Source organism: Neophocaena asiaeorientalis, unplaced genomic scaffold (assembly GCF_003031525.2).
Source record: "Neophocaena asiaeorientalis asiaeorientalis breed wild unplaced genomic scaffold, Neophocaena_asiaeorientalis_V1.1 scaffold255, whole genome shotgun sequence".
Classification (NCBI taxonomy): Eukaryota; Metazoa; Chordata; class Mammalia; order Artiodactyla; family Phocoenidae; genus Neophocaena; species Neophocaena asiaeorientalis.
The window spans coordinates 1,479,981-1,507,957 of NW_020175398.1; the positions used below are offsets into that span (position 1 = coordinate 1,479,981).

General features: G+C 38.0%; 1 protein-coding gene across 2 annotated transcripts in view; it reads left to right on the plus strand.

Annotated features, from left to right (window-relative positions):
• Positions 1-27,977, plus strand: part of CTNNA2 (catenin alpha 2) — a 1,017,322-nt gene that overhangs the window by 920,981 nt on the left and 68,364 nt on the right. For both annotated transcript variants that reach the window (XM_024766408.1, XM_024766409.1), the window contains exons 12-13: positions 16,282-16,433; positions 24,960-25,073. In XM_024766408.1, coding sequence (XP_024622176.1) covers positions 16,282-16,433; positions 24,960-25,073 — 266 coding nt within the window. The remainder of the gene's footprint in view (positions 1-16,281; positions 16,434-24,959; positions 25,074-27,977) is intronic.

Consider the following 27,977-nt stretch of genomic DNA (forward strand, 5'->3'; position numbering starts at 1 on the left):
CCTGGATTGTTGTTGCTAATGAAGATTTTGCTCTTATTTGTCAATTTTCAGATCTTTAAAAATTCTCATCTTAGCCCTTCCTTGCAGTGATTGAATACTTGGCGTACTTAACTAAAGGCACCTTCCTGATTCTGATGTCCACATCCAATTCATAATTGAACAGAAAAGATAAGCAAGACATTTAGATTCTTCCTATTTTTCAGCATCTATTGAAGATCACTAGGAAAGAAGCCAGGTAGAAGAGAGTGAAATAAACAGTTTATAAATAACTAGTAGAAAATGGAATACATGTCAAGGAAAAGTAGATATTAGTGGGCTAAGAACTAGAATATACAAGGTATATAAATTATTTTGCTTCTGTCCCCAATGGTTCTTCTCTTTCCTAAACAGGAGCAATATGGTTTCTTTATGGGTAAGTAGAGAGGTTGTCAAAGAAATGAAAGCAAAATCTTTAGCTGTGGGCTTCCCTGGTGGTGCAGTGGTTGAGAATCCTCCTGCCAATGAAAGGGACATGGGTTCGAGCCCTGGTCTGGGAGGATCCCACATGCCGCGGAGCAGCTGGGCCCGTGTGCCACAACTACTGAGCCTGCACTCTAGAGCCTGCGTGCCACAACTACTGAAGCCTGTGCGCCTAGAGCCCGTTCTCCATAACAAGAGAAGACACCGCCATGAGAGGCCCGCACAACACAACGAGGAGTGGCCCTGCTCACTGCAACCAGAGAAAGCCAGTGTGCAGCAACGAAGACCCAATGCAGCCAAAAATAAATAAATTTATTAAAAAAATAAAATAAAATTTAGCTGTGAGTAGAACAATTGACATACTCACGGATTCCTCATGGAGGGAGAATGCCTCTGCTCTGAAGCCAGCAGGGCTTAAGAGAAGGGATGGTGCTCTGTCACAATTGCACTGGTAATCTGAACATGTGGAACATGAGGTTTAAAATGTGTGATCTATATGGTGACTTAATACCTAGCATTTCTCAATAAGAAATTTCTCTATGAGAAACAAGCTAAAAGAAAAAAAAGCTTTAGCTGTTAAAATTCACTGGTTGCTAATTAGAATTGTTGGGGGATGTACTACACACGTGGAGTTTGAGGAAGAACATAAGATCAGTTCTGTGATTATGGTTATGCAGAGTTTTGTAGGTTATATAGATTTTATAAAATGGATCTGTCCCCTTGTCAGTGTCTGGCTATGCTAAGGAGGGCTACGTCTTTCAAATAAAAACTCCTATACAGATCACTAATACCCAAATATCTACCTTTGGGCTAACATTTTGCTTCTGATTTTTAAAAAAATCTTAGTGCAATGTTTAATTGGTCACTTTTTTATGCAAGTTTATCAAACTTTGTCCTGAGAGTACATTTTATTTTGAGGAGAAAACACAGAGCAGTGGGCAAGGAGTGGAAGGTGACAAGAAGAAGAAGAAGAAAAAAAGGAAGAGTCCAGGACATGGAAGACAAAGCATCATGTTTTCTTTTGCCTTTCCACCAACCTACCAGGCTCTGCCCAGTTTTATATCTGAGTTGTTAAAGACCCTAAGGCAGAAGTTCTCAACCTCTGTATTATTGACATGTGAGTCTTGGTAATTCTTTCTTGGGGTGGAGGCAGCTGTCCTGTGCATTAAGGGTGCTCAGCAGCATCCCTGAACTTACCCCACTAGATGCTTATAGGACCTCTTCCCTTTCCCACTTCAAGTTGTGACAATCAAAATTGTCTCTAGACATTGCTAGATGTTCTTGGGTGGACAGAATAACCCCCATGGAAAATAACTGCCACAAGAGAAATAATATTCCATAATAAGAGCAACTTTAAACAAGACTAAATGGAGCCTCTGCATGATGGCCATAGGGAACGGTGAAGGGAATGGAGTGAGAGTCTATTACCAAGCATGAAAAAAAAAGGGGCAGAATGCTCAAAATATCTTAACTAGACCAGACTTTGCTGCTAATGGGGTTTTCAAATACAGGCCAACCTCTGTTTAAACATGCAAATGATGCAGGGGTGGGTCTCTGTAGAGAGAACTCCCACTTTACCTTCGCTAAGAGGCTAGAAATTGAGAGAGATCCAAAGAGTGATGGAACAGTCTGTAGTTAATTTTCCATAAATTACTTTACTTAGTAAAGAGTAAGTAAATTTTTTTGAACAGTGCTTTTTGTCTTGATATGAATGCTAAGTTAATTTGAAAACACAATTTTGTGGATTATTAGTATGTTAAAATTCTAGGGCAACATTACATAAAAATTTACTTATTTATTTTTTATAAAACTAATCTAGGCAGATGAAAGCACAATAAACTTGACGTACATCAGACTCATTAAATACTAACATGTTTGATGGGCTCTTCAATAAAACCTGAATTATAACAAATTGCCGATAGGTTGGTAGTTAGTGCACCCAACGAGACCCATTTTTAGAGATCTCATTTGCAAAGCCAGATTGCTGTGGAAAGTTGAGGGGCCTGAAAGTCCATTCAATGATATTATGTTTAAAGTAGCTCATTCGTCACAGAACAGATTACACTGAAATGCCATTTTTGTAAATTTGATGGCTGATGCAAATTTGTGGCGATGTCAATATCATCAGGTTGAGAGATCTTTGAGATGCCAGCAGTTCTTTCTTCAGAGGGAACCCAAAAAGAATAGAAAAAATTAAAGTCTTTTTAGTGAGGATTCTGTTATTAAGCACTTTGTAAATGAAAATGAAAATTCCATTATTTTGGAGAACATGTGGGCCAAACAGATGGTATAAATTCTTTCAAGACTTTTTTTTTTTAAAGAACAGTTAAATGTTCACAGAAAAATTGAGGGGAGGCTACTAAGATTTCCCATGGTTCTGAATCAATTCCCTTGATTCTGCACATGCATGGTGTCCCCCATTATCTACATCCCCTACCAAATGGTACATATGTTACCATTGATGAACCTACACAGACACATCATAATCACGCAAAGTTCATAGTTTACATTTTGGTTCACCCTTGGTGTTGTATACTCTATTATATTTGGACTAATGTATAGTGACATGTATCCATCATTATGGTTTCATACAGTGTATTTTTCACTGTCCTAAACATTCACTGTACTCCATCTATTCATCCCTCTCCCCCTCCCAATCGCCTGGTAACCACTATCTTTTCACTGTCTCCATGGTTTTGCCATTTCTAGAATGTCATATAGTTGGAATCAAATAGCATGTAGCCTTTTCAGATTGACTTCTTTCTCTTAGTAGAGATGGTATAATTTGTAATTTCATGCTTCTGTCATGTAAAGTTTTCATAAAAGAGTTTTTTTTTTTTTTACAGCATTCCTATGTATTTTGCCCAGTAAGAGGAACAAATAGAAAGCACCCAAATTAGAAATGATAATGAGGGGTACCATTGTGTCAGTACAATGTATAGATGAAATCCATGTAAGGAATCAGAAGAACTCAATTCCTTGACTTCTAAATGTGCCCTTACACAAATTAGTTAATGCCCCTGAGCCTCAAGCTTCTCATGTATTGCCTGATGTTTCATTATCTAAGTATGGTCAATATTATTGATTTTGGGACATATGCTTCACTGTTTCTTGGCTTCCTCATGACTGCACTCAACATGGACAATCACTGCCCATGAATCCTCTGTATAGATCCTCTGTTCCACCTGGACAGGTGTATTTATTATTTTCCAGTTAAAACACATCCATGCTGTTCCCACTCTCCTTCCTGTCATCTTCCCCATTTTCTCCTCCTCCTCCTCTACATCTGTGTATTGAACTTACCCTTTAAGATCTCACTCAGGTCTCAGCTAGAGACAACAGGGATCTATTTCTATGAGTCTGTTGACATTTAGTATGTCCTCTTCAGTGTCAATGGTCCACAGATAGATTGTCACTTCCTAGAGGCAGGTGTTCCTGTACGTGCCTTGGGCCTAGACAAGTATTATCACATCATTAGCTTTTAATATGTATGCATTGATTAAATGAATACGAAAAATTAAGATATGACCTTTTTTTTCAGTGGAGAATATACCCACTAGCAGCAGCCTTAGGCTTATAACTCAAGATTCCAGGATAAGTAGAGATGCTTGTTTTCCTCCTACTTTCTACACATCAAAGAAGAGCAATCTTCTTGGCCACTTGGGGGTATGCTTATTTCACTTGGACTGATTTCTGTTGCTAGCGGGATCAAGTTTTATCATTGGACATGTCTGGGTGACATGCCTATCCCCGTGACCAGAGGCAAGGGGTATGGAAAGAAGTAAGATCAATATCAGAAGAAGGTGGTAAGGACAGATTATTGGGAAGACAGAAATATTAGATATTAGAGATAGGAAGGACCATTACAATCTGTCACTTCTCCGTGACTGACCTTGAAATTAAATTATGAAAGTAATGAATTTCCACAGAAGCTGTAATGACTGAGATTCAGTTCAGCCTAGACTTCCTAATATATTTTAAATACATTTTAATATAACCCTTACTATTGGTGTAAAGCATTTTATTTCCCCCTGAAAGGTCAAAATGATTACAATATGGAGGAAATGTCTTACTAAGTGGTTGTGCTAGTCATGGAGGTGGGGAGTCAGAAGTGTAGGAGGAACGAGAAGGAAATTTCATTCACTTAATAGTCCTTAGACAGGCAACATGTAGTTTGTCTCAAAGCCTCTTCCATATGTCTGAAACCTACATACTTGAAGTATTGTACAGATCTGGCTGATGGTTTTTAATATCAGTATTTATTTGTTTTATCCTGAATGCAAATGCAAGGTTTCTTGCTCAGAGAACAAACTTCTTTCTTAGTAACAATAATGTTGCCAGTTCCCTATACCTCGTTCTACCTCTCAAGGCAGTGTGATAAGGTCAGATAAAGTCTGCCCACACGAAGGAGATCCATACTACAGGAGAAGAACCACGAAATTATGAATCTGAGAGTTTATATAGCAATTGGTGCTCAGCTGTCTCCCTCCCCTCCTGAGAGGGAGAGAAAAACCTTCACTCTTTAATGTTAATAAACTCTCTCCAGGAAAGGTCCCCAGGTTGTTACAAGCCTTTAGAATATAAATGAATGGCTCCTGGTTTTATTCCCTTTTGAAATGTAAACACCTATCTCTGGGGAGATAAACCCATAAATCTCTTTCCAGATTATTTCACCAATTTAGGACTACTATTGAGTCATACCTTGAACCAGGTTACCAGTCATTTTTGCTCAGAAAGCCCTGGCCATGCAGAAATATGAAAATATCTTCTCTATACTGGCTTGTTTGTAAGTAATATGTTCTGCTAGAATTCACACATGACCAGCTCTCTCAGCGTGAGAGGCTGAAGAACCACCTGAGAAGAATACAACTTGAGAAAAATAAGTGAAACACTTTAAAATATATATATTTATTTATTTTCATCATTTTATTTTATTTTATTTTATTTTATGGCTGCCTCGGGTCTTAGCTATGGCATGCGGGATCTTCGTTGAGGCACTCAGGATCTCTCACTGAGATGCGCAAGCTCAGTAGTTGTGACGTGTGGGCTTAGTTGCCCTGGGGCATGTGGGATCTTAGTTCCCTGACCAGGGATCAAACCCGTGTCCCCTGCATTGGAAGGCGGATTCTTTACCACTGGACCACTAGAGAAGTCCCAAGAGAAAGAATTTTAGCCTGGTAATAAACTTCTAACATGGAAGTGGAGGTGGGATAGGATGGATATAGGAAGGCTCACAATTACACATTTATGGAGCAACATAGTGGAAGAAACAGCTCTTTTCTAGTGCCCAATTTTCAAAGTAAAACTAAAAGGAAGACATGAATTTCCAGTTCTGTGTGAGTCACATCATAGACTCAGAATCCTGGGGACTGCAAAAGACATGATACTTCTTTGTCACTTCAAGGATATGAGGGATCAGCATCCATGGTACTGGCCATGGAATGGCAGAAGGGCCAGTGCTGGGGTCCACAGGAATTGGTGGCCAGGGTGTATTAACTGGGCACAAGTGAGGCAGCATTAAGTTCCTTTTACCCAGAATCCCTACCACGTCAGCAATAGGTGTTGGAATCAAAGAAAGGAAGAATATGTCAACAATCACTTGAATGGGAACATCATTAGAATATTCCAGAAATAGTTTGATTAGGAAAAATAAGAAACTATGCTTGTAGCTGGGATAACATATGGACATAAGAACCAGAAAGATTCTGGATATTCCTGTCAAATTGACCCCAAAATTACCTCCCCACTTGGTTTGCCTTTCTATATTTTACCTGTTCCCTAACACTAGCTGATTTCTTCCTAGAGAAGAAGCAAAGTCTTCTGTAACCATACTAGCCAATCCCACTCCTCTGTGCCCCATTACTCACTGTCACTCATTAAGGTCCTACCAGGTGTTGCAAACTCTGTGTTTGCCCATTTTTTCTGTCTTAAGGTACCTCTCTGTTCTCTGTCCCCCTTCTATTTTCTATCCAGGAGTGTGTGTGTGTGTGTGTGTGTGTGTGTGTGTGTGTGTGTGTGTATGTATGTTGCTTCCTAATTTAATTTTAACCCCTTGAGATCTGAGACTACCTCTTCATTTCCTCCAGCCTTGATGAGAGCTGAAGCTTAAAAAAATGTTTATTAATATAAATATAAAACATAACTGACATAGAATAATATGTTATTTTAGGGGTTTTTCCCTTTTTAAAAATTGCACGTTTAATGATCAAGATCAGAATCTTTTAAACTAAGAGCAATAAATTCCTAGCAATTATTTTATTACATCTTAAAATTTAAAATCTCACTGATGCCAAAATTAACTATTTATCAAGCTAGGTTTCTATAAACACTGTAAGCTAAATAAAGCATCATGTTCAGTTCTTTACTCATTCCTTAAGTTTCAGAATGAAATGTGCCATCCTTTCCTCTTAACTTATAAACAATTTGTGATTATTTTTGAAATGCTGATTTTAAAATGTAAGAACTTTCCAAGCAAGCATTTTCTTTCCCTGGGGAAAGGAATCTGTGTCTAGACAAAAGCAGATGCATGCTGCCTGATTCTCTTAGGGTAGTTATCGTGGACAGAATTTAGAAGATTTTTTTCCTTCTTCTAAGCAGTCCTTTTTCATCTTTCATCAAACAATTCAGCTCATGGGTTATGTATGGCCTTCTGGAGCTTGAGTTTGATTTTGATGTTTGAAATGTACATTATAATTTTCCAAACATGAGTTTATGAAAATGGCAGCCTTTAGGAACTCCCACAGAGGGAACAGATGACTGACTCTGACGAAAGAAAGTCCAAGAATATACACAGCATGGAAGAATTAGGACTAGCCAGGAGGATGCTGATGGTTGTATAGAGAGGTAAAAACAGCTGACAAATAGTCACCAGGGAATAGGGAGCAGATTAAGCTGGGCTTCTTTCGTCCCGGCTCCTAGCTTCCAGAGCTCAATATCTTCTAACTTGATGAAGAGTTATCAAGAGAAAGCACAGTGAAAGCTAGTATATCACTGGCCTAGACAGAGAATTATTTCCATTTAGAGAGTTTAAATATTATTTGCATACTCCCTCCTCCACATTTAAAAAACATTTGGGGATACTTTACTCAAGATTCACATCCAATCAATCAGCTAATATAAAATAGTAGTATGCATTTGAGGTAGAAGGAAAACACTTTCACAAGAATATTAGGTTAAGCTGAGAGGTTTTTTAGAAATAGTGTCTAATTTGAGATAGGGAAGCTGGGTTTGATTTTTTTTTTCCAGTTACGAGATTTTTGGTAAAGTCTCTAACTTTTAAAGGTTTCCTTTCTTCATGGATCTGGTGAGGTCATACTGTAATACAGTGTTTAACACTGGCTTTCTTGGCAATGAAGATAAAATGAAAATTCTAACAGTGAGTTTATAAAATCTTGTCCTGAGGGCAGATTTTATAGGAAATTCATTATTAAAAATGCAAAACCATCAGAAAGATGATGTAGTCCTGCCAAGGAGAGAGAAGGGCATAAAAGCAAGGAAATTCAGTTTTCAGATAAATTGTACCAACTTCCCAATTTTCAAAGATTTCAACACTAATTTGTATGCTATTTTCAGTTTACTTCACTCCCACAAAGCCCACTTTTTGGTGATGAATCATGTACGTAGTTGTACTTCCAAGCTCCATCCAAAGGAGACCGGATGATTTTGCCAGCTGTAAACAAAGAAAAAGGGGGCGTGGATGGGTAGATACAAAGGGTCATGGTGAGAAGATGACAATTACAAGAAACATTTACTGTGAATCTTGTGTGCTTGGCACAATGGGAAGCATCTTACATACATCCCACTTTTTAGTCCCTTGAAGGCAAGATCATATTTATTTTATTTGCCACTTTATCCCCAGTGACTAAGTACTACCTATGTTTATATTTAAAATTGTATATAAAATTTGTAGACTGTATTATTTTTAAACCTTATGTAAAACCAGAAGGCCAGCTGTTTTACACTTGTGTAAACTGAGGCTCAAACTGGTTAACTTGTAAATAAATATAATCAAATATCAAGATTCAATTAAGCTTCTGCCTGAGTGCAATAAATATACCAGAAACCTAGACCAGCATAGCTGCTACAAATGAATGAACAGAAATTTTAATATGTCTTTCTGACTATTTTTACTGTTATTTCTACTTCTGGCATAGCATATTCTATTAGTTAGCTATTGCTGTATAACAAATCACACCAAAGCTTAATGGATGAACATTACAAACATTTACTATCTCATAGTTTCTGTGGGTCAGGAGACCAGCACAGCTTAGCTGGGTGGCTTTGCCTTAAGATCTCTTGCAAGGATGCAGTCAAGGTATGGGCCAGGGCTGCAGTCATCTCAAGCGTCAATTGGTGAAAGACCTACTTCCAAGCTGACTCACATTATTGTTGAAAGGCCTCAGTTGCCTTATTGGACGTAAGGCCTCAATTCTTTATTGGCTTTTCACCAGAGGCTCCTCTCCATTACTTGCCATGGAGGCTTTTCCATAGACCAACTGGCTTCCATCAGGGTGAGCAAGTGAGAGAGCAAGAAAAGGCAAGGAAGATGGGAATCCAGCACCCTTCTGTAACCTAATTACCAACGTGACACCTTATCCCCCTTTCTATATTCTATTGGTTAGAAGCAGGTCATTAGTTCCAGCCCACTTTCAAGATGACAGGATCATACAAGGGCATGAATACCAGGAAAGAATGGCCCATCTCAGAGGCTGACTATCACACATACATATTTGCAAATGCATAAAGATGGGACAAACAATAAGGGTGATGACTAGCATAATTAGGATAGAATATTAAGACATATGAACAGATCCCACAACATGTATTTAACAGGGACATGTTTAACTTCTGCCATAATGTACCTATTTCTTCATGCAGTGCCTTCCATTGTGTCTAGATAGAGCTATGCAGTATCTGGCCAGGAGGGGAGAGGGTAAGAACAGATCTAGATAGTGAGGAAATAAAAGCCAAGATTGGCACAAGGTGATTGGGGAGGAGAGTTGGAGCAGAGAAGGACAGATTTGAGAAATTATACAGAGAAACAAGACAAAGCTAGTACATAATTCAAAGGTAACAGTGTACATGTCAAACAGAAGAAAGAATCTAGTGACATTACTAGGGAACATTTCATTTGACTTAGTATCAGAGATTCAAACTTCAATCTCAGAAGAAGCTGAGTGGTGATGAAAATCATAACCAGTATTAGAGCGAGTGTGCAAAATCAAGAAGTAAAGGTCTGGATAATGCAAGAAATGCTAGCCAAGTGTTTCAACAAGATTATGGCCACTCTTGTACTTGTAGGAAAGCCTCTACATCTACTGGGAGTGCATGGGTCTATAAATTACATACAGTTATGAAATAGTCTTTGTTCATGAGGTAGACTTATAGATCCACTTGATTATTTCTTGTCCAATAGGTAGAAACATAAGCAGCTCTAAAAAGAATTCTGAGCTCAAGATTTTGAAAGGTCCCTGTTTGGGATGGGGGGACCCTAGAACATCCTCTAATGACTTAATTATAGGTCATGAAGTTCTTTACTAAAGTTACTGAATCAATATGAAGCAATGACCAGTGGCTATGGTTTGTCTTCCATAATTTTTGAGTGTTACCAAAGCAACAAATGTGTTACAGCTTCAGTTTGTGTTAGTTCCTACTTCTACACTAGTAAGACTTGGAGCTTCAGACTCAAACAGGCTCCTTTTTAACTGATGATGCTTCATGGATGTGCTGAACTATCAAGGTACACACAGAGTCTTGTAAATGCCAGTCAGATTTTCTTCTGGCCAAATTCAGGCCTGAATGATGGTTTACATCATTCTCTCCTTTATATTCTCTTCTCTTAACCTGACATCTAATTGGGGGCTGTTTGAATAAAATTGCTTAGAAATGTCTGTTAGAAACCATTTATAGGAAAGAATCCATTATCTACAGAAACATCATCAAGTAGTATTTTCCTGATGTAGGGGGATACTAGAGTTGCCCCCACAGAGTCTCCCCAAATTAATACTTTCTGGCTCTAGTTACTCTGATTAACACCTAGTTCTCTGCCTAACTTCAACTGTTAAAATGGAAGCATCATATCTATTTGTAATGGAGAGGGTGTGGTTATCCTGATTCTTGTACTGGAATTGGCCACAATTCTATCCTGGTCCTAATATTTTATTCTCTTTTTAGATTATTTCCAAATGTTCTCATTCTTATTTTTCTATTTTATATTAACACTTATTAGACTGGTTCTTTCTCTAGAACAGAGACCTTGTCTCTTTTTTATCCTCAGTAATAAAATTTGTGTAAGGAACACTCTCAAGAAAGCATGTTGGTTGACTGCACCACCACAATTGGATGACCCCTATGCATGAAGATATGCTAGTTTGGCTTTGGTCAACTAGTCAAGTATACAATAATAAATCTTTCTCCATGCTCAGTGGTGAAGCTTCTACTCAAGTGGTCCTGAAAGGATTCTGAGCTCAGGTCTTTGAAAGGTCTCTTGAGACCAAAACTAGAATGCCCACTAATAACTTGGTTAATGACTCATGAAACTCTTTAATAAAATTACTGAACTAATATGAAATGATGGGCAGAAAGAGAGCGACTTAGTATGTTGAATGTGATACTGCTCATTTTGTCCCTGAAATACTTGGTGACAAATTATTTCCTTCTTACTTCCCATTCTTTCACTTCCCATCCTACTCCCAGCTGGATATAGCTGTGCCAGAAGCATAATAAGGGCTTAAGATGCAATGAATGAAGAAGAGATGGTCTCTGCCTAAAAGTGACTCCTGTGGGCAACAGCTGACATACAGAAATGGCAGACAATCCTCATACAGTGTACTAAGTACTATAATAGTACAGGCATAATTAGGATGTTATAAAATTGTAGAGAATGACCAAATTTGGAGTGCCTTGGGATTAAGGAAGGCTTCACAATGGCAGTCAATTCTAAACTGGTTGTTGAAGATTGAGGAGGTATTCACCAGGGGCAAAGAAAGAAGTACATTTTAGTAGGAGAGAATAAATTGATCATGGACATGGTATGACATGGTGTGTCTCTGTCATATTTGAAGACATAGAAGTAATTCAGTCTAATTGGAACATTTGAATATATGTAGGAATAAGTGGGGAGACAGAGACAGATAGGAATTATAGTCAGGTGTCAGATGTTTGTGTTTATATCTTGATAAAGAGATTTTATAGTCCTCTCTATATTAAAAGAAGTCATTGGAACATTTACAGCAGGGCATTGACCTTTTAGGTGGTTACTCAGAGGCAATGGAGTTGGTTGGCTAGTCATTTCTACTGCCTCTATTTAACCTTGGATTCGGTTCTTATGGCTGTCGGAAGTCCTATTTGCATCTTTAGCACAATGTTTTGTTCATTTTACTGACTCACCCTGTGCTCTAAAATTTCACCTCTGAAGTCTTTCAGGAGGATTCAGTGCAGATCTTCCTCACCTCTGTTTTAGGATCTTGATCAACACTAGAATAGGCGACCTTGATTTTTATGTGCATACTTAACTCTGATTTCATTACTCCTGGAATATCATCATTCTGTGGCCTAGTGTGCACTCTGCATACAAAAGTACAGTGAGAATTTAAAAGTTTATTTCCAACTTTGATCACCCCTTCAGGACATAAGCTATTAAGAGCAATTCAGGATTTCTAATAAATAACAGTAAAGTGGTGTCTACATTTTTGGATGTAATTTGTAAAGTAGAAGGAAATCTACTTATATAATCCTATATCAGAAATTCTGTTAATATACAATGTGTGAATCACAAAGGCAATGCTGTATTTTGTCCTAATTAGGGGGAGGTAGAATCAGCATCATATTTGAAGTACTTTGAGACTGTTTCTATCTCAGTATTACTTTGAGGGTATTTCATTTTTCAAGCCCTATTAAAGTGTTGGAAGAATTCATAATTAAACTAACATCTTAGGTTCTGTCAGGATGGATCATTGTTCTATAAACTTTTGTTTTTCTGTCTTATCACTTTAAAAACCAGAGAGGATAAAACTAAAACAGGAAAGAGAGCACCAATGTGGAGAGCAAAGGTATGTTGGTTAAAGAGTTTTAGCAGTTGACCAAGCACTAAATAAGTAAGTATTGAATGCACTTAGGAACAGAGCATGGAAGAAAATTTCCTTAAGGGTCAGACCCAGAAAAACACTGACTTGTGGTAAGAGAAATGGATGTCTTGTCAGTTACAATAAATAAATATCAAATGGAATGTGTTCAAGTTCTAGGTTTTATCAGCTTGAGGAGTAAAATAAGGTCATTGGAATATTAATGCTAAACTGCCCTTTGAGCCCCTATTTGAAAAGTAAGGATTCCACACCACTTCCTCTACCATTTTTCCTCCTTGGAAAATTGATGGTATTTTCTCTTCCAATCTCTTCTTTCTGCCTCTTCCGACAATGCCACATCCACAACACTGTTTTTCCTTCAAAAACTGCACCTCCTAAATCGCCCAAGAGAGATCCTGTATTCCATGCTGGAGCAAACAGAATGCCCTCTGCCAAACTTGGTGTTTCAGAGTAGTACTGGGTATGTTTTGGGCCCCAGAGCATCCCTTATGAGAATGGTCCCTTTAGAATTTAGCTTTCTTCTCTCTTCCTTGAGAGAATCAGTGCAGAGTGGAGAAAGAGAGCATGTCAATTCCCGCATTTTCCTCTTCCCCAGCTCTTCCTCAGGGTGACCTTGAACAAATAAAGCAAAGCAACACAACCCCACTTTCCCTTTTGGACTTCATCAACGGTTTTCACTGGGAGGGTCTAGTGGATAGGGACTACTCGACTCAGTTTTCCAGCTGGTGGGTCTTAGTGGAATATTAAGCATTTGATCACAGTCAACATTTCTGAGGGTCTTCCTCACTTAATACTATGGATCAAATTGGATTCTATTATGTTTGGGCCATGAGCTAGAACTTTATTTTTTCAGAGCCTTATTCTATAAGGAGAAATAAAGCCTTCAGGGTATTATGTTGATCTCTTTTTAAATTTGAATTTTGAAAAGATTCAAAAATACAAAAGGAACAGAGACTCATGTAACTGACACTCAGCTTGTAGCCCAAGGTATAACAAATATTATTTGGCAATATCTGATTCACATTATTATTTATTTCAAAAATAAGATACACCTGAGGCCTCCTTAAGACCTCTACCTAATTCTATGCCTCTCCTTCTGCTCTCAAAGGTAACCACTATAACTTAAGGTTACATACATCTTTTCAGAACATGTGTAATACAGATGAGTATATGTTTAAATTATGCACAGTATTCTTGTGCATTTTAAAATTTCTCACAAATGACATATCTTTTTAGCTTTCTGTTTCCAGTAAACACTTAGACCTCAGGACTTACTCGATTTAATATACTGGCTATTTCCCGATTTACACCCTTAAGTTCATTTTGTCCCATCCATATATATAGTCTGTGAACCTGGGGTGCACAGATCACAGTGGTTCCCACCTGAGTTAGAAGACTCAGAATAGGTCTGGGTTAGAGTCAGTTGAAAGAGCTCCCTTAAAGCAGTTATTATCCTCAGGTTTAATGTAACTCTTGTTATTATTAACTCTTGGAATATTCAACGTAACAATAAACAACTGTAACTCTAGAGACACAAAGACATTCCTGTGCCCCCAGTGTACTCAGTCTCCTAATCAGTATCTCCTCAGAAGTCAGCATTTGGCTATGCCCTAGCTAATTTCGCAACTCACTGACTGGCTCTGGAAAGCATCATTTTACTAGATTTTGACAAAGCATTTGCCAAAATGATATGTTCCCATTATTCATTCCATCTATAGTAGAAGGTTTCCCTTTTTTCCACATGCTCAATAAGATGGATATTTTAAGTTTTAATTTGTTTGCTCATCCTCCAACAGGTATGAACTATCTCATTATTTACATTGTAATTTTTCCACTCATTAGTGAAGTCAAGCATCTTATGTATTTATCAATAATATGGGATTTCCTTTTCGTGAATTGCCTTTTCTAAACTTTTGTCTATTTTTCTATTTTTTCCTTATTGATTTGTAAAAGTATTTATCTTACATACATGGAGGAGTACCAGTCATTTATCAGTTATAAAAAAGGGACAAAAATTTGTGCAGCTAAGTGCTACAGATACTATCATATACATCTGTAAAATTGTTGATGGTCATTATGGCGGCTTAGATATCAAATGGAATTGATATTATTTAGAATTTTGAGTTTAGGAAAGGAAAGGAATTTGTAATTTCGCTTAAGAAAGATACTCATGTGAAAATGACACATACAAAAATGTTTTCATGCTTAAGGAGATCAGTTTCAATTATCTAGATTATTTAGAAATGTAAAACAGTTTATTCCCACCACAAGTGTATAGCTGAAATGGACTTAGTTTACTGTGGTGGGTTTTAGAAATATATTTTCATTTGATTCATATTTGCAGCCATATTCTCAATGTCTTCCAAATTCCTTTCATATAAAAGCAGTTTAAAGGCCCAATTGAAAAATTCAAGTAGTATAGAGAACATTCATAGCAATTTACTTACAGAAGGAAATTCACCCCTTGCTATGCTTTGGTTTTGATAATTTCTGTTGAAAGAGTGGTTACTCTGTTTTCCTCTTACCCTCCTTTTTTTTTTAAATAACATTTGACTTTTCCTAGTAGAAATACATTTTTTAAGGAATGTTTTATCTTGAATACTCTGACCCTGGAGAGTAAAGTAATTTAGCAGAGTTTCTCCCACTAGGGATTAGAATGGATGTTAAAGTATCCACAGACTTTGAAAATGAGTATAACGATGAATCAGACCTGAAAATTCAGAAATGGAAATAGATGAATGACGTTTCTATTTTATTGTCCTTGTAAATAAAAAGAATTGTGCTTTTGGCTTTCCTTTGCCATATGGATTGATTGTTACAAGATAACAGCTGAAAAAAATTGAATTATAATTTTCGAGAATCAGTGAATCAGCAGCATTTTTTAAGTAGCCACTAAGTTTACTTTCCACAAACTTCCAGTGTGTATGTAGTTGTCCTGATTTAAGGAAAGAGGTGCCCACATTTTAAAATGTTCATATGTATCCTCTTGCACATCAACAAAGTTCTGGGAAAATGGAACAAAATCAAATTAGCTTTGAGTCCACTGGTCTCTTTTCAGAGCCTTTCTGATGGAATATTCTGGGTGTTCCATCTCCCCTCTTACACAGTCTTTTCACAAGCCTCCCCACCTCCACTGTCTCAAGACCTGCATTCCAGACAGAAGTGGAATGGATTGGATCATTTCATTTACATTTTACTATGCAACAACATAGATTAAAGTCTGCTATTCAACCAACTATGACTTTAGCATTTAATGTTAGGTCCATATTTATTGAGGCTTTCTAAAGTCCGGATGTCATCCAGTGCATTTGTATGCGTTATCACATTGAACCCCAAGGTAAGAGCTTACTATCATATTTTATATACAAAGAAACAGATTTAGAAGAGTTAAGAAAATGTGGCCAAGATTTCACAGCTAGGAACTAGCAGAATTGGAACTCAACTCAGGATAACATGAAACCTGGGCTCACATACACTATTCCACACTACCTTAGGCAGGTTTCAAAAACTTGCTCTGTTGCATACCATCGCCATTCAAGGAGTAACGGTTTGCTTTCCTTGCTGAAGGTAAGTGGCACAAAGATCACTAAATTGGATCCACTCCAAAATGGACAGGCAGGCACCCAGCTTCATTGAAATGTTGGGATACCCAGAGCCTGCCATCTTCCCTAAGGGCTGAAACAAGGGAGCATGAAAGAAAGATTGTCTAATCCACTGCTTTTCACTTTGTTTAACACAGTGATGCCACGCTTTGCTGAACAAGTGGAGGTTGCCATTGAAGCCCTGAGTGCCAACGTCCCTCAACCATTTGAAGAGAATGAGTTCATCGATGCTTCTCGCCTGGTATATGACGGCGTTCGGGACATCAGAAAGGCTGTGCTGATGATCAGGGTATGTGAGGTCTCTGTAGCTCGGAGCTGAATGGAACTTCTAGTAGGGACCCCAAATAATTTACTCTTTATTTTTTTTAATTATTTAGTTTAAATTGGTAAGCTGTTTAGCTCCTCATCTAGTCAGACAATGGGGACTTTTTACTTATAAAGGGATGAGTGGTCCCAACAAGCCTAGATCAGCACCGAATATCCTGAAGGGTGATGTCCTGCCTACTTCTTACACACATTGTTGCCTAAATTTGATACCAACTTAGGGGTGCCTCTTCCATTCCCTATTGCTAACACTATTTCCCATTAGAATCAGAAAGCCATGCAATGGAAAGAAATGAAGATCACCCAGCTTAGTAGTATTAGTGATAATGATAATAATAATGATATTGATAATGACAATAAAGCGATACAGAGCTACCTTCTTCTTGTAACAAATAATTAAGACATTATAAATAAGGCTAAGTAATCTTTCAGCAAACCTCCCCTATCACCTACCCTACTATCTTCCCATCCTCAGTCTTTTGATGTCAGGTAGGGGTGAGCCTTCCAAACCATTGTCTAAGTAATTATATATCACACACTAGAAAACATAATACACCAGATTTTAAAACTCATATAAGTGTTACTTGCTTTGTTTACCCAATTCTATCTCTATGAAGACACATAGCTTACCTCATCCCGTTTAACTGCTGCACAATATTTCATCATGAGTTGAGACTATTTTTTCTCCTTGCCTTATCAACAATTTGGCACAGTAGGTTTCAAACACTTTTCTTAGCCACAGAACTCTTTCTTAGTAAACTTAAATACATGTTCAAAAGCATAGTTGATGACACAGATATATTTGTGGGTATTAAGATTGAGGCAGAGAAGATGCACCTGTGGTGCTAGTCTTAAAAGCCTGCTGTCCAATGGAAATATAATGTGAGGCACATTTGTAATTTTTCATTTCTTAGTAGATGTGTCAATAAAGCAAAAAGAAACAGCTGAACTAATTTTAATGACATATTTTATTTACTCAAAGGTATCCAAAACTAGCTTTTCAACATGTGGCACTGGCCACATTTTAAGTGTTTGATAGCTCCATGTAGATTGTGGCCATCATTTTGGATGAGGCAGCCCTAGACTGTATCTCCATCTTCAGCCTCCATAGCTGTCTCTGATGCTGCTCAGTGAAACCATGAGTTAACTGCTGCTGAGTGCATCTTGAAACACTTTCTCTCAGGGTGATCACTGAGCATCTAAACCGACATCCCCTTAAACACAGTAACAATCAATTTATTTTCTGTGTGTGGTTCCTCAATACTTGAAGAAGTATCTGTGATTTATTGTTCTCTCTCTATAATACACACCTATACATTGCATAAGTTGTACCAGACAATACTATTTATAAGTAACAATGTGGAGTTCAACTTTGGACTTTGGAGACTGTCAAATATATTTCCTGTTCTTCTAACTTCCCGCATTTTAGATCTGTCAAACTCTTACCATCTTTCAAGACCTGGCTCAAATCTTCTTTCCCTAAATTTTCTCCCTCAAAAATACTGACCCTATTCTTTAGCTACCTATAACTCTTTCTGCTTGTGATCATAATCGTTACACTATTTCTTTTAATGTCTATTACCTTCTTTAGACTGAAAGTTTTGAAAGCAAAGACTGTATTTTTTATTTTCCCGTCACTGTGTTGCATTGTCTGGCACAGTGCTTAATACTGTGTGTGTTGGGGGAAAGAAAAAGAGATAACTATGCAGATGGGAAACTGACGCAGAGAAAAGGTATGAGAGCTGGAGGAGAAGTAAAGGAAGGATAGTCAGCATTTTAAGCCTGTAACAAATTATATCATTTTTCCCATTATATACTAACTTGTGAAATAAAGTAATAGACCATGAGAGTTATGTTTTCAAAGCATTTGGCACTAAATTCCACTATAATTCTCAAGACATATTCCCTCTTTTGCCATTTTTCTGCTTTGTTAGCCGTCATATTTTTGTGACAACCATTCATCTGGGAGGCTGAGGAAGTTTATAGCCATCATTCATTTATTCATTCATGAGCTGTAATAAACCATAATTTTTGATAAAAATGCCATATCTTTGTTACATGAAGTGTCATTCCTCCATCTTGACATTTTAAGTGATTTGATCAGATGGATTTCACACCACTTAAAACTTAGGAAGGGAGAAATGTACAGTATGTACAAATTGTCATTTTAAAAATCATTCTCCTTTCAGCACCGGAATGGCTTCATTTTGTACTTAAATTCTTGGTTTGCTTTCTGTGTATGATGGTTAGTTCTGCTTAAAAAGAAAATCATGACACTAAGTCAGGAATAAAGACAGTAAGACAAGTAGAGCTCTTTCTCAGCAAACCTGGCCATGCCTCCTTCCTCTCAAAGTATTGATTATGCTTTGGAAAAATAAGAATTTTTTCCCAAAAATAAATGCAGAAAGGACCTTGAAAGGTCAAATTCTCCATCACCTTGCCTCTCAGCAATCAATACATATTTAATGGTGACGTTAGTATGTAGGCACTCCAGGCCAGCTCCAGGCAGCCCTCTGAAGCATACAAAGCTTGTCCTTCCTGTATTCCAACCTCACCTTTCAGGTTCCTACTTCTCTTTGGGAGCAGGTCAACTCTCCCTCTGTTCCATAAAACAGTTTTTTGTTTGCTTCTTGCCAAGGCTTGTCTTTGGTGATCTATCAGCTACATAGGAGTTTTCTGATTACCCTAATATGGTAGTTTAAAAAATGGATAGACAAATCTGGCACACCACCATATATTTGATTCTCATTATTTGCAGTAGTTACATTCAGTGAACCCTGAATTAAAGAATACTGAAACACTGCTTCTAGGGGGAATTCAGGGTTAGGTTCCTGTGAGTCTCTGGTCACAATTTCATCAACTGCTCAATATATTAGATTGTTTTATGTTTTTGTTTAAAGACACTTTATTTAATATATATTGTTGATACATGAACATTGAACTCATGGCCAACCACACTATAACTCACGCCTGAAGGAAGCTTATCTAACCAATGCATTTTCTCTGGAAGGTGCATTGCAACCTTCTTGCACTTAGGAATGCTAAACAGCACCTCAGCACATACGCTTGAAAGCTATTTTAAGCAGGGAAATAACAAAAAGCACAAAAATGTGGCACTAAATAGACTGCAAAAAGGATACTTGTTTGCAGTACAAGAGCTGAAATAAGAAAGCAGAACATTGTGCTGTATGACCTCAGCTGGAAATTTGCACGTTGGGTGATTCAAAGTTTTTGCCACATTGCACACACACGCTTGTGAATAACTACAAAAGTATTGATTTAGGGATTATGAGAAACTTTGGTGAGCAGGCAAATTCACAAATAAAGAATCTGCAAATAAGGAGGAACAAGTGTATATTTAAGACACAAGGAGTTAAACATTTAATATTGGAAATTAAAGTAGCATAGAAGGTGGTAATATCTTGGTGTCAGAATATCTGTATTCAACAAAACAGTAGCTGCTTCTCATAGAATGACCATGACAAAAAATGATATCTGTACATTGAACTTTTGTAATTGGAACCCATTAATTTGGTTGCATATGAAACTTTTGAAAGCAGGGAAGAGAAACAATAGGGCTTAGGACAGGGTTCAGATAAGATTCTATAGCTTAACTTCACACCTCCCAAAATGGCCATGAAGATGCCCTGGAGCATTGCAAGATATTTTAAAATGTCAAGGGAAACATAAACATCTCTCAGATACTGTGTGACATAGTAGCTGAAGGTGGCTCACAGTTTAAACATTAGGTTGGTACATTCCTTTTGATCATATATTGATCCTATCATGTATTTGTGATGCAGGGTTTCTGGTTGTTGCTGTGATAAAAAACAAGCTCAATGGACGTTAAACTGTATTCCAAGGTTTGAGAAGTAATGCAGTGTGCAACAGGCACTAAATTGTTAGGGCCAATCAACTTAATCCATTTTTATGATCTAACTGCTTAAGAAGCAGAACCATTAGTTTTCTTTTGTTTCTTAGCCTAGAGACACCATGAAAAAATTACTGAGACAATGTTTTTTGTTTTTTGTTTTTTGCGGTACACGGGCCTCTCACCGTTGTGGCCTCTCCCGTTGCGGAGCACAGGCTCCGGATGCGCAGGCTCAGCGGCCATGGCTCACGGGCCCAGCCGCTCCGCGGCATGTGGGATCTTCCCGAACCGGGGCACGAACCCGTGTCCCCTGCATCGGCAGGCGGACTCTCAACCACTGCACCACCAGGGAAGCCCCTGAGACAATGTTTGAAGCCATAAAGTTTGGGAACCTATGGCTTAACTATTTTGGGGTGGTTGGCATGCTAATTTCCTTCTCTACGCCTCAGTTTCCTTATCTGTAAATGGGGACAAATATTACTGCAGCTATAAAGTACTAGTATAGATCTGGCCTTAGTATGTTCCCAAGAAATATTTCCCTTCCTCAAACTTCTGGATGAAATTTATCTTCATACAATCAATGAGATAGAATTTGTTAAATTAGTCAGCAGTATTATCAAAATTGCAAAGATTGGAGTCAGAATATTTGTCATAGCTAGAAAATAAAGCATTGAAGAGACTTTAGAAACAACTTAAGTGACAAAACTGATTTACCTATAATAGATTGCTGTTATCAACATGGTCCCATAACATTCCTAGTTTTGTTTTCTTAACTCAATTAAAAATAATTTTTTAAAATTTTTGGTAATTGGCTCTTAGTCATTCATTCATTTAATGACTTAATTCATTTGTTGAATTCTTACTAGATGTCCTATTGTTGGAAGTGCCCTGAATACAGAGATGAACAAAATAACAAAGGTTCCAATCCTCAAAGAATTTATATTCCTTTGGTGGGAGACAGAGAACAAACAAGTAGATATAACATACTAGTTAATGTGAAAACCAAGGCAGTATAAAGGGGATAGAGCACAGGATGGGTGTGGGTTTTATGAAGGGTAGCCACTGGGCGACATTTGGAAAGATACTTGGAGAAGGAGGAGGAAACAAGCCATAAGAGTATTAGGGGGCTTCCCTGGTGGCGCAGTGGTTGAGAGTCCACCTGCGGATGCAGGGGACACGGGTTCGTGCCCTGGTCCGGGAAGATCCCACATGCCGCAGAGCGGCTGGGCCCGTGAGCCATGGCCGCTGAGCCTGCGCGTCCGGAGCCTGTGCTCCACAACGGGAGAGGCCACAATGGTGAGAAGCCCTCGTACCACAAAAAAAAAAAAAAAAAAAAAAAAAGAGTATTAGGGGAAGTGTGTTCCAAGCAGACAGAACGGCATATGTGGCCTAAGAACCCCATTGAATGAGAGATGGGAGCCATTGAAATTTTCTGAGCAGGACAAAAACATGATCTGAGTTAGAGCTTAAGTGGAACATCCTGGTTATACTGGTGAGAATAGGAAGTGTGGTGTAAGGGCAGAAAAGAGGAGCTAAGTTAGGAAGCCTCTTGAGTAATACAGAATAGAGATGCCAGTGGCCAATCAGTCCTGATGAGAGAGATTTTGTTCTATATTGGCTTTAGGAAATCTTTAATTCTGCTTTCTAACTTCCAATCCATTCCAGTGATTAGAGATCTGTTGGGAAATCCTCCTTCATGCATCCCCCAAACTCTCCTGTTGCAGTTGCCAAATTGTGTCATCTTTCTGCTCCCAATGAAACACATTTACATTTGAGCTGTTCATTTAAATTGTCCTTACTACATTTTTCACATGTCCTGGTGAAATGACTGTAAATTATTCAGCTTTTTCTCATTTTGCTTCTTTACAGAAGCTGTTGTAGAGAAGATTGAGCATTTGATTGGGAAACTGAGGCAGGTAGATTGATCTTGTATTGCAGCTGACGTGTGGTGTGACCCTGGAAAAGTCACATGATATACTTGGGCTTCTGTAATATGCACACATTAATCGGATAGACTCTTAAAAGGGAGATATTTTACAGGCCAGATACTTTATTAGTAGAACCATGGAACCAAGGGTAGGTCAAAGGGGTTCTTTATTTTTATAAAAAGGCCTTCCCTGAGAGCACATAAGGACAGAATTGAGAGGTTTGACCTTCACTCTCCAGCCTCCAGTCCAGTGAATTGCATATTTTTTCTATTCCTTTTACCCTATGACACTATCTAATGATACAAGTCTAATTATCTCTGGCCCATTTGCAGGCCATCAATATTTTTCCATGTCTCCTTTATTTTGTGGAGGTCCTTGACCAGTCAGAAATAAACACTCAAAATGAATAAGTTAAAAAAAAATAACAGCATGGATAGGAGACACAATTACATGAAATTAGGAAACTTCACATGCACAGAACTATGTATATGGGTGGCTTGGATGGGTTTGCTGCACGGTTTAGGCACAAGAAAATATTTTAATCTCATCCATTTGTCTGGTGGTATTTGTGATGGTTAAAAGCGCTGGAACCTTCGACTTGCTAGGTGTGGTGCCTTGGAAAATTTACCTAACAACTCTGAATCTGTTTGTACATCTATAAAATGGGGATTAAATTTATTTCATTAGGTCATTGTAAGTATTAAATCCTTTAGCTGAATGCCTGACCCATAGTGGTTAGTAAAAAATGATTGCGATGATGATGATTGTAGCTATTGTTACTAGGTGTATATTTTATTATTAAGCATAATAATGATCACTATCACTTATTATTTTAGTTTACTTTTATTGTTTACCAGGCATTTTCATATATATTTGATCCTAGAATCCTGTGAGGCAGGCAGGGCAAGTAGCAGTTATTATCTCCATTTTATGAGTGAGGAGGTAGAAAAGCTCTAAGTAGCTTGTGAAAGACACACAGCCTATCAGCGGCAGAGTTAGGCCCCAAATGTTCAGGTCCCCTGGGTCCATATCCAGGTTATTTATTTTTTTTCATTTTTATTTTATTGTTTTTAAAATTTTTATGGGAGTATAGTTGATTTACAATGTTGTGTTAGTTTCAGGTATACAGCAAAGTGAATCAGTTATACATTAAAAAAAATGAAATAATGCCATTTTTTCATTTTTAAATTGTATTTTGGCTCCTGAGCTGTAGCCACTTGAATACAAGCTCATCATTATGAGCCTTATGCTGCCAGGTTGCATTTGCCATTGACTCATCTACTGAATGTGCAAATCACTGCAATGTTTGGACACAGTACTATAGGTACTGTCATTTTCTCCTTTTTTCTGTTGAGTGAGGTTTTCCATTTTTTTTTTCTCTGTCCTTTTCAAAAACTAATGATGAAAAGTGTCTACAATCTTGTCATCTCATCTGTCAGCAGAATTTACCAACTTGCTGTAACTGTTCCTCGACACACTCCAGAAGAGTGAGAAATGAACAGAGATTCTTGTCTCTGTCCACAATGAAAACACCACCAGTTATGTGAAACAGGGTTTGCCCACCCCACCCATGCCTGAGTTAATAAAACATGGGAACAAAACCTCTTTCTTTTAATATTCCTGTGAAAGAATATTGAACATCTGTAGATGACTGAGTACATATTAATAAGGTTGATGTGAGAGAGAAGGAAAACAAGAGGGATATGCTAAAGCTCGGAAAATTACTAAACATAATGTGATATTGGCACCAAGGACCCCATTTTATGTCTGTCTGACCAATCTCAAGACTTCATCAGTAACCACACCTGGTTAATTACACTGAGGTAGCCAAAGAAACCAGCAAAATTAATTAAAATATGCCCTTTTAGATGGGGAATGGACAACTGCAACATCAGTGCTGCCTGTGATCTGTTCCTTCCTTTTGAAAGACAGAGCCCTGGGAGGTGGTGCTCCTATGTGCCAGGAGGCAGGTTGTGGGTGACCATCAGCTTTCTGGCTAAAGACAGTAGAGCAGAGAATGTCACACTAATGCACTGTTTTCCCTTCCTGCACCGTCCTTGCCACCTCCTGTGTTTATCCTCTTAGAATTAACACGACATGGTAGTTTCGAGTACATGAGTCAAACTGCCTGCCCTAGAAGACGCTGAACAAGGTATATCCTCTCACATCTCAGTTTCCTTATGTGTGAAATGGAGAAGATCGTGTCTATATCATAGGACTGTCAAGAAAACTATGTGAGTTAGTGTATGTAAAGCACTTAGAAAAGTGATAGGCATATGGAAGGCACTTAAATCATGTTATCCATTACTACTGTATAGGCTCCCAGTAGCCAAGTTAGCCACAGCTCCCAGTTAGCCAAGCCACAACCAATCCATTTACAATCATTCTGTACCGAGACAACCATTCTGTTTTTCACTTTCAATAGAGTATTCAATAAATGACATGAGGTAGTCCACACTTTATTATAAAAGAGGCTTTGTGTTAGGTGATTTTGCACAACTGTAGGCTAATGTAAGTGTTCTGAGCACGTTTAATGTAAGTTAGGCTAAGCTATGATGTTCTGTAGGTTAATGTATTGAATGCATTTTTGACATGATATTTTCAACTTACAGTGGGTTTATTGGGACTTAACCCCATTGTAAGTCGAGGGAGATCTGTATGCTGATTTTTCTCTTTTCCTCTGTATTTTTAGACCCCAGAAGAACTAGAGGACGATTCAGACTTTGAGCAAGAAGATTATGATGTACGTAGCCGGACAAGTGTTCAGACAGAGGATGACCAGCTCATTGCAGGGCAGAGTGCACGGGTGAGTGGACATCCAGGACTTTGGTTTGGTGCACAGGGGCTGTGTTCACCAAATTGGTTTGAGGGAATTTCTGATTTCCAGGGACCTGGAATCCCAGAGATTCATGGCTCAGAAATCTGTGCCTCATCTGGGGTTGTTTCTAGCAATTCACATTTTACACATTGGAAGTGACCACCACTGATTCTGATTCCTTCTAACTCCATTCTCTCTCCATAACTCAAAACATAGCAGCCACATTACAGCAAAACTTATGTGTATGGTGGATTTGTTGAGGGTTGGGGATCATGATTAGATGATTCAATGACCAGGGGATACAGGAATGCTCAGTTCTTACTTTGGCACAGACACCATGGTTCTGCTTGAAGCCTCCAACCTTCTTAACCACACAAAAGAAACCACAAATGGAGAATTAGAGTACTACTTTGTTATTTGTGGGCCTACTGTTGCTCCATACTCTGGCTTAAGGTCTCTGATAAACAATACCACATATTTTGAAATTCATTCAAGGCCATCAGAGTAGAGAGAGAACGTTTTTTCCCCCAATACCTATCTATGGCCAGGGCAGTAGCCCCAGATCTGTCTACCATGTGATTGAAAAAGAAATTACAGAGACATACGAGAAACATACCAGCTTAAGGTGTGGAGCAAGAAGCAACAGAAAGATCACCACTCTGGCTGACATTTGAATATCCTCGAACACTCTGTGACATTGTCCACCAACACAAGTCTTCCACAGAAGATTCTGGAATCTGACCAATCTTATTAGCTGGAGCTCCTTGAGGGTAAGATGTTGGTTATCAAGGCAGGTGGAAGGAGATAAAATTCCTAGGCATTGTAAGAGGGCGAGATTCTCCTCCCTTTAAAGGCTCAGTTTCCATAGGGCAAAAATAATCAAAGTATAGTATAACTGAGAATTAGATATTCTAATTTTCTTTGTTAAGTTTCACTTAAAAGGAAATGAATAGGAAGTATGAGAAAGAGATGGTAATTTAGCATAGGGTTAAGAAACTCTAGGAAGTTCACACTGGCTTAGGAATTGTGAAAGAAGAGTAGGAAATAGCCAATCAAAGGCTAAGCTTTATGTTGAGTCAAGAAAGTCTTTGTACTTAAAATCTTATTTCTCCTGACACTCTCATCCAACAACTAAATGATACAGAAGATGTGTATGGACATTGATAGGGGTAATGTGAGAGTAAAAGCCAGAGCATTGAAGATGCATTGGCTTTGATTTCAGACAGACTTGGTTTTGAATTGTGAAGCGTAGAGTGGGGACTATGCTGTTACATGCTGCTTAATTTCTCAGAGTTTCAGTCCTATCATCTGTAAAATGTAAATAATAGACTTGTTTGATAAGATTCTTCTGAGGTTCTAATTACTTAATATATTAAAATAATGAGCAAAATACTTGACATATATTAAGTGCTCAATAAGGGATGACTTGTCATCCTTTGGCAGAGAAATCTCTTCTAATCACAGGCTGGTGACAGTAGAAAAGTGCACAAAAGAGTATGAAGCTCCCTACTTTAAAAAATACCTTGTAGACTCTATTTACCCCCCCTAAAATGTTGAAAACAAGGAAGTTAAGCTGTGAGTCCTCTGAGCTTATGCTGGCATAACGCTAAACTAATGCATCAGTCAAGTCAATTCATCTTCAAAATTAACTAAAACCAGCATTTTTATGTCAATGACAAAGGGCAAGTTTGAGTAATTCACCCAAACATTAATCAATTCAAAGTCAATTTAATTGACTGACTGCAACTTAGTATTGATACAGCCCAAGTATCCATTGACTTGTTTTCTCAAAGACTAAGGCATATTGTAAAACCTTTATCTTATAATCTTTTAATTACCATCTTGTCAAAATGGCATGATTAGCCTCATTTTTTACAAGGAAGAATACAGCCCCATTATACTTCCATTACATTAGACATCAAGTCTGTTATGATGGCTGGAAACAAAAGTCAGATGGCACCTCTCTACATCATTTATTATTTCTTCACCCAGTGGGTGAAAAGACAATAATAGTCTTTTTCAAAAGATTTTTCAGCATGAGTGATGAACATGGGCCAGGATAATAAGAACAAAGTACCCCTGTAATCCAGCACTTGCTGATTTGTCTTTGCGATCTATCATGAGATCTGTGTGAGTAACTTGCAGCAGGCAGCATTAGTTATTGAGTCAGCCTATTTAAGCCTATAATTATATGATGACAAATCAGAGACATAGAATTATGGCTGTAAATTGAAAATAAGAGGGTGCACTGAATTGATGAGATGACAGATGGTCGAACTTTTGACCAGAGAAGTGTGTTAACTTGGTCGAAATTGTGAAGGAGGCAAAAGTTGTCTCTGACAGAGGCAGTTGCTCTTTCCAGCAGCCTGTTCTCTCCTGTTACTTTGTGTTCTCATTCAGAGAAATTCTTCTCTGAAAATGGTAAATTAATCTAAGAGGAGGTTATGGTGGGAGAAAAGAATTTAGTACCCACTCCAACATTGCTCTCAAATTCTGAAATTAGAGTGAATGTTTGTTTCCTTTATGTGTTCCTGTCTGCTGCTTGTCTACAATACTTTATGAGAAAGAGAGAGAGAGAGAGAGAGAGAGAGAGAGAGAATGAATGAAAACAATCATACCCTGATCTGATGAAATATAGAAATGATCAGGCCCTTTGTTCCTAAACATGACATCTTATAAACTCTTTCCTCACAAACTGACATAGTTAAAATTGATCAGCAACAACTCTTGGGCATTTAACCTTCAGGATAAAATATATTGTTTGGAGTCACACAAACCTGATTTGAAATATGAACTTGGCCAAGCTGTGCGGCTTTGGGGTAATTTTCTTAACCTGTCCCTGCCTCGTCTCCTTGTGTGTGTGTGTGTGTGTGTGTGTGTGTGTGTGTGTGT